Source organism: Acomys russatus, chromosome X (assembly GCF_903995435.1).
Source record: "Acomys russatus chromosome X, mAcoRus1.1, whole genome shotgun sequence".
In the NCBI taxonomy this organism is placed as follows: domain Eukaryota; kingdom Metazoa; phylum Chordata; class Mammalia; order Rodentia; family Muridae; genus Acomys; species Acomys russatus.
Window position 1 is genome coordinate 18,115,703 of NC_067169.1, and position 9,584 is coordinate 18,125,286.

General features: G+C 48.6%; 1 protein-coding gene across 1 annotated transcript; it reads right to left on the reverse strand.

Moving 5' to 3' along the window:
* Positions 1-1,962: 1,962 nt before the first annotated feature.
* On the reverse strand, positions 1,963-9,351 carry Slc38a5 (solute carrier family 38 member 5). Its single transcript, XM_051141376.1, has 15 exons — positions 9,216-9,351; positions 9,049-9,124; positions 8,376-8,491; positions 8,202-8,275; positions 7,427-7,519; positions 7,234-7,312; positions 5,981-6,063; positions 5,539-5,597; positions 5,297-5,425; positions 5,033-5,112; positions 4,407-4,507; positions 4,067-4,182; positions 3,151-3,295; positions 2,957-3,060; positions 1,963-2,388 (listed from the first exon to the last, which is right to left on the reverse strand). The coding sequence occupies exons 1-15, from the start codon at positions 9,266-9,268 to the stop codon at positions 2,287-2,289; spliced, it is 1,410 nt and encodes a 469-aa protein (XP_050997333.1). The 5' UTR covers positions 9,269-9,351; the 3' UTR covers positions 1,963-2,286.
* Positions 9,352-9,584: the final 233 nt, after the last annotated feature.

Sequence of the window (9,584 nt, forward strand, 5' to 3'; positions counted from 1 at the left end):
TTGGAATGTAGCTTTGATAAGAATAGTCACCTAATAGGTGTCAAGCCTTTGGCTTCCTTCTTAGCACAGTAATTATTAAAAATATAAATTATTGGGCTGGAGAGATGGCTCAGAGGTTAAGAGCACTGTCTGCTCTTCCAGAGCTACTTAGTTCAATTCCCAGAAACCACATGGTGGCTCACAATCATCAATACTGGGAATTGATGCCTTCTTCTGGCATGTGGATACAGATAGAGATAGAGCACTCATAGACATTAAATAAATATGTATATATAAATTATCTGGGAAGATAAATATCACCTAACACCTGAAATTTTCTTCCACGTGCCTGTAACTATGATAGCAATACCATTTTCATGTATTAGATAGCCCATAATATGTTTTGTATAACTCAGGAATATATTGACAAAGCTGTGGTGAAATCAGCCCTTAAATATTCATGCTAGCTCCTCTTTATTCCTTACTCTTGCTTGGACCTGTTCTGTTCTTCCATGCCTTGGGGACTTTGTACTTGCAGTTCCCTCTGCTTGGGAGACTTTGCCAAAACAATCATGAGGCTTAGTCCTTATATCCAACCTATGATCCCCACTCTCTGTCCCCTCCTCAGGAAGGCCTCCCTTACTGGCTTCTCACGCATCACTTGCAAACATTACATATATGCTCTGTTACCTCTGTGTTCAAAATGATCCTTTATGGAGTGGTAAAGATTGCTGGCTCAGCAGTTCAGAGCACCTGCTGCTCTTGCAGAGGACCTGGGTCTGGTTCCTCACACCCACATGGCAGTGCACAATCATCTGTAATTCCACTCCAGGGAACTCAATGTCCTCCTCTTCTGGCCTCTGCAGCCACCAAACATGAATATGGCACACAGACAGATATGAGACACTCACTAACACTAATAATAATAATAATAATAATAATAATAATAATAATAATAATAATAATAAAAGTAATAGTAATAATAAGAATAATCTTTTTTTTAAAGTTCAGGCATGGTGGTGGATGCTTTTAACCCCAACACTTGGGAGGTAGAGACAGAGACAGGTGGATCTCTGAGTTCCAAGCCAGCCTGATCTACACAGGAAGTTCCAGGCCAGCAAAGACTCCACAATGTGACCTTGTCTAAAAGAAAAAATATTTTTCTTTCCTTCCGCTAAGTCAGCACTCAGGTCATTATTTTTCTGGAAAAGGCCAGTGAGTAAATAGAGTAGGCATTGAAGACCATATGGTCTCCTCAGCAACCCCTCAGTTCTGCACGAACAACCATGAGCAGTCCACAAACACACATCATAACCAGATTAGGACAAACGCAGTCAGGCGATGAAATGGGACTTTCTTGTAATTTCCTAGTGTCACAAAATGCTTTTTAACATTGACTGGTTGAGTGTTTTGAGGTGTGTATGTATGCACGTGCATGAATGGGCATTTATTTGATTGCGCACACGTACCATAGCACTCCTGTGGAGAACAGAGGACAACTTACAAGAACTGGTACACTCTTTCCAAATCAACCCCTCTTTGTCAGGTTTAGTGGCAGGTACTTTGACCTGTTGAGCTACCTTGCCAGTCCAGAAAATACTATACTTCTCTTGATTTTTTTTTCAGTACTTTAGAAATTTGCAAAGACATGCTTAGTTCAAGGGCCACACAGAAGTAGGAAGCAGACCGAATGTAGGCTAATTTGTTTTTTCCTCTCTTGCACTGAAGCACTATGATCTGTTTGACTCATGGCTCTGCCTCTGACACTTCATTCACTGCCATATTCCCAACCTCACAATGACTGTTGGGTAAGTGAAGGAGCGAGTGACTAGGTTGAGTCCCTCAATGAATAGAGAGACGAGTGAACAGATGAGAAAGAGCACAGTTCCACTCAGAGCCTCAGTTCCCCCCTGCCTGAACTTGAGCAGGTTTCTCCCGGTAACTCTTTGAGAAATAACAGAAGACTCAGGACCAGAGTTATCATTCAGCATCTTTATTCTTCCCCTTTAGCTTCAGGGTAACCCTAACAGAGTCATCCAGGAAGCAGGGACTACGTCAGGCAAGAAGCTTTCTAAGGACCTGGCCTCCCCCTCCTCTCATGGGGTTGGCAATAAGAGTAAGGCGACCATAGAGGGAAGGGAAGGGGACTATTCTACCACCTCTATTGTCCCCATCTCTGACAGCAATGTTAATAGAGAGCAGCCACCCCCATGTCCCAGGCAGGCGGAACACAGGAAAGTGACTTGGACTCTCTCATATACATGCATGTGAGCATGGGGATTTGGGGGGAAGGCAGGGCAGGCCAGGTCAGTGCCCCGACATACGGCTCTGCCCTGTGGCCCAATTAGCAAACATAAAGCCCAGACTGATGGCCATGAAGAGGACTCCAAGGATCCCAAAACACAGGGCCTGTAGGCAAGAAGAAGAAAAGGTGAAGTTGGCCAGGATCGCCCACCAAAGCATACCAGAGAATTCTCTTGAAGCCCTCCACCCTTTCCAGGAAAAGTCTCGTCCATTCCTGACCTTCCTCTATTCTCCCTGTTCCTCCTTGCAGTAAACACCTCATGCATCTTTTCAGAACTTTCTGGGAATTAGTTCCCTCCATCCCTCTTTCAGAGTGCCTCTGCCTCTCTCCCCAGTAGTGCTCCCTCCATCTATCTGAAAAATCCTCTCTATATACCATCCTCCTTCTCCCCATTTTTTAGTGCTGGAGACAGAACCTAGAGATTTACCAATGCTAGGAGAGCCTGCTGTGATGGAACCACAAGCTCAGCCCACAGTCCCTTCTAGAGGATTCCCTCTCTTCCTAGATGCCTCTTGTGTTCTAAGACAATCACCTTCATTCTTCCTCATGTCTGTCCCTCTTCCTGGATGTTCCTTCTCCTCCCGGCCCCATCTTGACAATGCTCCTTTCATTTCTAGCCATCTTGGAGTAAGTGGTACCTCTTTCCCCAGGCCTCTTTCCTGGGATACTCACCTGGATCTTGGGCCAGGAAGATAAGGGTTCCACCTCAGAAGGTACGAGGCGTAGGTAGAAGACACTAGGAAGGATGAAGATGAGGCTAGGGGCTGAGGTGGACCCTGAAGGACAGAAAGGGACAGCAATCAACCTAAGTTTGAAGGCAAGGCCCATATTAGACAGGGCAAGGAACTAGGCTTGATGATACTGACCAATAAACCCAAAGATGTCTCGGATGGTTGGCACACAGATGACCAGGACATTGACCAAAATCAGCAGGATCAGAGCTATGGCCACATGTCGTGGCCAACTGAAGGCCTTGCTTGGAAAGAGCAGCTGCTGAAGGGCACGGCGGATCTGCAGCCAAGGAAGGGCAGGACAGGAGTCAGGTCTCCCTTGCTGTCCCTCGGCCATGTGAGCCTATCTCAGTCTCCACCCTGTCCAAGATGCTTGATTTCCTATTCCACTATCTATGCCTCCAGCCTGTCTGACCAAGTATCTGTGCTTCTGCCCTGATAATCCATGTCTTCTTCTTCCATAGGACCATCTAGCTCGGCTTCCACCACTACTTAAATCTGTCTCCTCTTCTGTCCATCTCCACCCCTCCAGGACTATCTGTCCTGGAACCATCACCCATCCTTGCCTCTCTCACCATCTGACTGCCTCTACCACCATGTCCCTTCTTTGTGTGTTTAGGGGTGGGGGTGTTTGTTTGCTTGTTCGTTTGGTTTGGAGATAAAATCACATGTACCCCAGGTTGGCTTCAAACTCACCGTCTACTTAAGAATGCCCTTGAACTCCTAATCCTCCTGCCTCTACCTCCAGAGTGCTAGGATTACAGGAATGCACCACTATTTATACAGTGTTTGGGATCTCTCATCTGGGCTTCATGTATGTTTGGAAAGCACTCTGTAAACTGAGCTCTATACCCGGTCCCATGTCCTCTTTTGTCTAACCATCTATTTTTGCCTTCTCTGTTCACCAGGTCCTTTCTTGTGTGTCTATTCCTGCTTCCTCCATCTACCCATCTGCTCCGATCTCCACCTTCTTTCCAAATGTCTGTGTTTCTTCCCTCTGCTCATCCATCCATATCCCTGCACTCCCCAGGCCCTCCTTGCCCCTACTCACAGGGAAAAGCACAACCGGCACAGTGAGGGTTACTGCAAGCAGTACGGCCAGGCGCACACAAAGAATGAGCAGGTCCTCCTGGGTGTACATTTCCAGCATCTCCGCCTTCACAGTGCCTAAGCCATGGGGAAGGGACATGAGTCATATGGACACTGAGCTCACTAGCCCAGGAACCAAAACACACATGCATGATGATAAAGTCTACACAGACGATGCTCACTCTCCCTTTGGAAACTGATGGACCCAAGGCCCTGAAAGGAAAAAGCTCAGAGGCCTCTGCCATAACCCTGGCTCAGTCTCTACCATAGTTCCACCCAACCTTGATCCCAGCCACACTCACTGTAGAAGGTGAGGTATCCAAATGTGGCTGTGAGTCCATACATGACGAACATAGCCCCGATGGACAGGTTGGCCACAGCTTGCATCCTGCGCTGGGAGGGCCTAAAGTGCATAGGTCATTGGAATTGTCATGTCCATACCCCTGAACTTGTCCCCATCCTCTAGCATCTTCCTCCTCCTGGTCTGACAATGTTTGCCTAATATACACTGATGTTCTATCTCTGCTTCCCCCTTATAATTAGCCAAGCCTCCCCAGTCCGTCCATCTGTATCACCACTCATATGACCATTTCCAAGTCTTCCCCCATCTAACCATCTATCATATTTTTCAGACAATAAGACACACCTAACCAGTTTTTAGAGCAGTAAAGCAAGAAAAACAGTAAAAACAGTAATCCACATTTTGTACTGGGCATTGAAAGAGTGAACCACTTAAATCCAATCAGCAAATAGTCACTTCTCTGAGTCCCGCAGGTTTCGTGGACACTCCCTTGTCACAACCAGCCACCCACAAGATACCATACCAAGGCTGCAATGGGAGACTGCCAGACATTATGGCTACTGCCCCCTCTAGCTGGTCCATCATATATGCCCCCTAGTCTCTACTCACATGTGCCTCTCTACTCACCGACACAGCTCTGTGTAGATGGGTAGCACCTCAGGGTGGCAGACAAAGGCGAAAGCCATAATAGGCACAGTGTAAGACATCTGGGGAATGGTCCATGATCATGAAATTAGAACACCTAAAGTACTGGGGAATCCCCTTCTCCCCATCCCCTTCCAAGTAGGCCACATGACACAGCCTCTGAAGCCCAATACTCAGATGAAAATGTTGGGACAAGACAAGAGGACCTGGAGTGTGGTTCAAGCCCCTACCTGCCTGCATACCTACCTGCGAGTCAACTGTGAACAGTTTGGCCTCACAGCTGATGTTAAAGGCCTGGGTGGGAAGTTGTTCGCCCTCCACTACTGTGTCATTATGGCTCACTTCACAGCCAATCTGGAACTTCTTATAAATGATCTGGGAGTCCACAAGGAAGGGAGCAAGGTCACAGAGAAGGCTTTGCCTCAGGGTCCCAAACACCACCACCCCTCCTCACCCACCATCACCACTTTGTGTCTTCTCTGACTTACCGAAACGAGGAAAAACAACATGCAGGTGAGAGAGAGGCTGCTTGTATACCCCAGGTAGCCTACAGGAGGAATAACAGGGTCTCAGAACTCACAGAAGCCAGTACACCACACACCAAAGCTTTGGTCTGTCTTTCTTCGCGTAAGCTTTTGTTTCCACCTGAGCCAGCCTCCCCTCTCCACGAAACCTTTACTGAACTGTTAAAACCCAAATCCAACAAGCCCTCCCAACCCCTCCATGTTCCATAACCTTTAAAAACGGAGGGGTTTTTTTCCCCCAGATTGGTGATATAGCCCAGTGATATAGCCTCTTGCCTAGCCTGCATGCAGTCCTGGGTTCAGTCTCCAGGACCAAAATAAAACTAAAATAAACTGGGGATTTTTCTGCCTGGTTCCCAATTCTCTAGCACTGCTACCCAATGCAGAACCCAGGAAGCCTCCTTACCCAGGTGCTTCATGAGAGCCAGGGGCAAAATGATTAACAAGCTGACCAAGATGATGAGGAGGTTTCCCTTCAAGTACCAGTCCCTAAGTAGACAAGAAATCCCCCAAATCCACATCAGATGGCTCATAAATGCCTACATTTCTGTTCCAGTAAATCTGACTTTCATTTCTGGCCTCTGGAGAACCGTATATATGTGTTGTGTATGCATCCAGTCAGACAAACACATAAAATAAATATTTTGGTTTCTTTTTTTCAAGACAGGGTTTCTCTGTGTAGCACTCGGGAGGCAGAGGCAGGCGGATCACTGTGAGTTCAAGGCCAGCCTGGTCTACAAAAGCAAATCCAGGACAGCCAAGGCTACACAGAGAAACCCTGTCTTGAAAAAAAAAAATAGAAAGAGGCAGAAAGATGTATGCAAATAAAGAAAAATATTGCTGTGTGCACAAATGAGCACACCTAGAATTTTATTGTGTATGTATTTAAAAAACAAACAAACAAACCTGAGAGGCTGTGCCAGTAAAATGAAACTGGAGTCTAGCAGTCTGAACACATACATGGTTGCAACCACAATTAAGAGGACTTCCACAGTCACAACCCCCTGAACACACACACACACACACACACACACACACACACACACACACACACACACACACACAGCCTGAGAGGATCTGCCATACAATAATCGTCAAAGCAAACAAGGAGATGGAGTTGACAGAGCGCACACAGTGGACATGACACACAGACCACTAGAGTCAGCAATCACACATTTAGAGCTAGATAGAGTCCAATGGCCTGATGGACCCAGAATCAGCTAAACAGGAAAGATGACAGTAGCCAAGTGTCAACACATATGGGTGGGATCAATGGCAGCATACAGGACCCAGCTGTCATCCATCACATGGCTGGCTGGAGAGAATCCACCAGTCTAACAGCCACTAAGTCAAATCCAGAGTCCACTGGCTCTGTACTGTCATGCACATGTGGTCAGCATCAGCACACACCAGGCATACAGAGACAGCTGCCAGCCAGAATCAGCCTGAAGAAGAGTCCAAATAAGCACATGGCCTCCCAGAGTCCTGTGGTGAGCTATGCTCAAGTGTAATATTGACTCCTGCTACACAGGAATCAGAGGCATTCGCAGTTAACCTGCAGCACCCAGCACCTGGGAGGCAGGTGGCCATGGAGGTGGAAATGATTTCTAGAACTCACAAGTAGAGTTGCGGTCAGCCAGGGCTGTACTGTGTACTCACCCCTCAGGGTCCATGTCCAGGAAGGTGCCAATAACCAGGGGCAGTTCAGATTTGATGATGAACAGGTAACTGGACATAGCTGGGTGCAGATGGCACAGATATTTAAGCAGCATTCCCCCTCCCCGAGCCCACCCTTGGCAAAGCCTACCACGCTCTACCCTCTGCCCCCTAGTTACCCTCCCCAAGTCCTCACCGCCAACGTTGTGCAGACAGATGATGATGGCCACCACTATTTTCCCAGCAGGTCCAAAAGCTCTCTGTCCCAGCTGTTCATAGGCTCGGATGCCTGGGAAAGTGGAGGCAGGAAGGAGTAGCCTGTGAGTTTGCAAAAAGCCAGGCTAGGCGGGAGAGTTATAGGTCAGCTGTGACTGACCGAGGCTGGAGTTGAGAGCTATGCAGTTTAGGGTGGAATTTGTGAGTCTGAGAGGTGATATCTGAGGTCTGGGAGAGGCCAAAGGTGAGGTGCTGGAGTTTTGGAGACAGACTGTGGACTGAGACCACAAAGGGAGAGAATCCTCAAATCATGATTGCTAGGAGGCAGTGGGCTGAGGATTTCAGAGCTAGTCTCCAGGTTAAGAGGACCTGAAGTCCAAAGGGTAGGAATTAGACATAGAATGTAATAGTCTACGAGTGGGGAAAGTCTCGTGGCTGGACAGACGAGTGGGTATTGGGAATTGAGAGGTGGTGGTCCAGGAGCCCAGCCAGATAAAATCTGAGATCTGGGCTTGAATCTGGAGTCTGTCAAAAAGGGAGTTGAGTGTGGAGTCTGGGGTGCCAAGTTTGGGGTCTGAGATCAGAGTGTTTATGTCGGATCAGATGTGAGTTGCAATGAGACGTCAAGGAAGTGGGTCTGGAGGCGGGGGGGGGGGCGGGGAGGGAGGTGGGGAGGTGGCTCATGGATTGGAATTTACAGACTGAGGTCCACAGAGGATGGCATGGAGAATGGGGACCAAGGCTGGGAATCTCACCTACAACACTCGCACAGGTCAGCAGGAGGTGGATCGAGTAAGAAGACAAGAGGGCAATACAGAGCAGCAGGGCCCTGCAATAGGTAGCACAGCTCAGAGTTGCCCTGGCCTCCCACTCAGCCCTCTGCATCACTGACCAACCCCCCTTCTCCCAAAGGATACCTATAGACTCACAGAAAGAAGATGACTCCAGTGTGGGCCATGGCATAAGCCAACCCCAGGATTCCACTCCCCATGATGGCGTTGCTGAGGTTGAACACCGACATTCCGAATGATGCCTTCCCTTCAAACTGTTAGCAAGGGACAAGAACCGGTACACATAGGAAGGCGGGCAGGGGGTGGGGGGGTAGGACAAGAGACTGGAGCTGGAGCCAGGGAAGGGAAGGAAGGCAATGGGGGAGGGGAAACATCCAGGAGGATGTGATGGGAAGCAAGAGGAAGCTGAAAGAGAAAGAGGATTGACGGGAAGAAACTGGAAGAAGGAACACTGAGAAAAGGGAACTAGGAGAAAGCCTGGAGGGAGCAGCTGGAAATGCAAGAGGTAGCAGAGGAGTATCTAGAAGATAAGAAGCAATCATGGGAGACCAGCTAGGAGGCAGAAAGCGCAAGAAGAGACTATTTAGGGAGCCGGGTCACTAGGCAGGGACACTATGTGGAAAAGGGAGAAACTAGGCAACAGAGAAGGCTGAAGTGGAGAGTACTTGGGGAAAGGGAGTATCTGCAGATGCCAGCAACTGAGGAGCCAATAGCTGGGGCAGGGAGATAGCTAGTCAGGGGAGCAGGGGAGGAGAAGGAGTTGGGATTAGATAGGGGAGGTGAGCCATGCAGGTCCTGTGGGCTCACTTACATCCATGAACTGGACAGGCTTCCTCACAGGAGCAGGGGTATGGGTGGGCAGGAAGCCCTCGCGTTCCTGCCTGTAGCTGAATAGGGCAGAAAAAGTGAAGCTCATGAAAAGGTAACCCTGGCTTCCCCGGCGACACAGGAGCCTGCCTCCTTGGATCCCCTACTCACCCCGGAGCACCCTGAGAGGCAGCTCCGTTCATCTTTGGGTCCTGCATTTCCATCCTGCTGGCAAAGAAATGGGATACGAAGGGTCAGGAGTGGAGCAAAGGGACTAGACCGTTAGGAGAGTTACAGGAGGGAAGAGAAGCCCCACAGGGAGCAACAGATGGAAAGGGCCGAGCAACTGGCCAGAGAGACAAACAGGAACGGGGAAGAGTGAGGGGCAGAGACGAAAAGGAAGAGTTGAGGACAAGCCTTAGAAAAAGGTAGGGGAGAGAGACAGACAGACAGAGAGATGAAGATCAGGGGAGGAGAAACGAAAACAGACTCTCAGAGAAACCCTGAGAAAAGAAGGCAAGGAGAGATAAACCGAGGGAG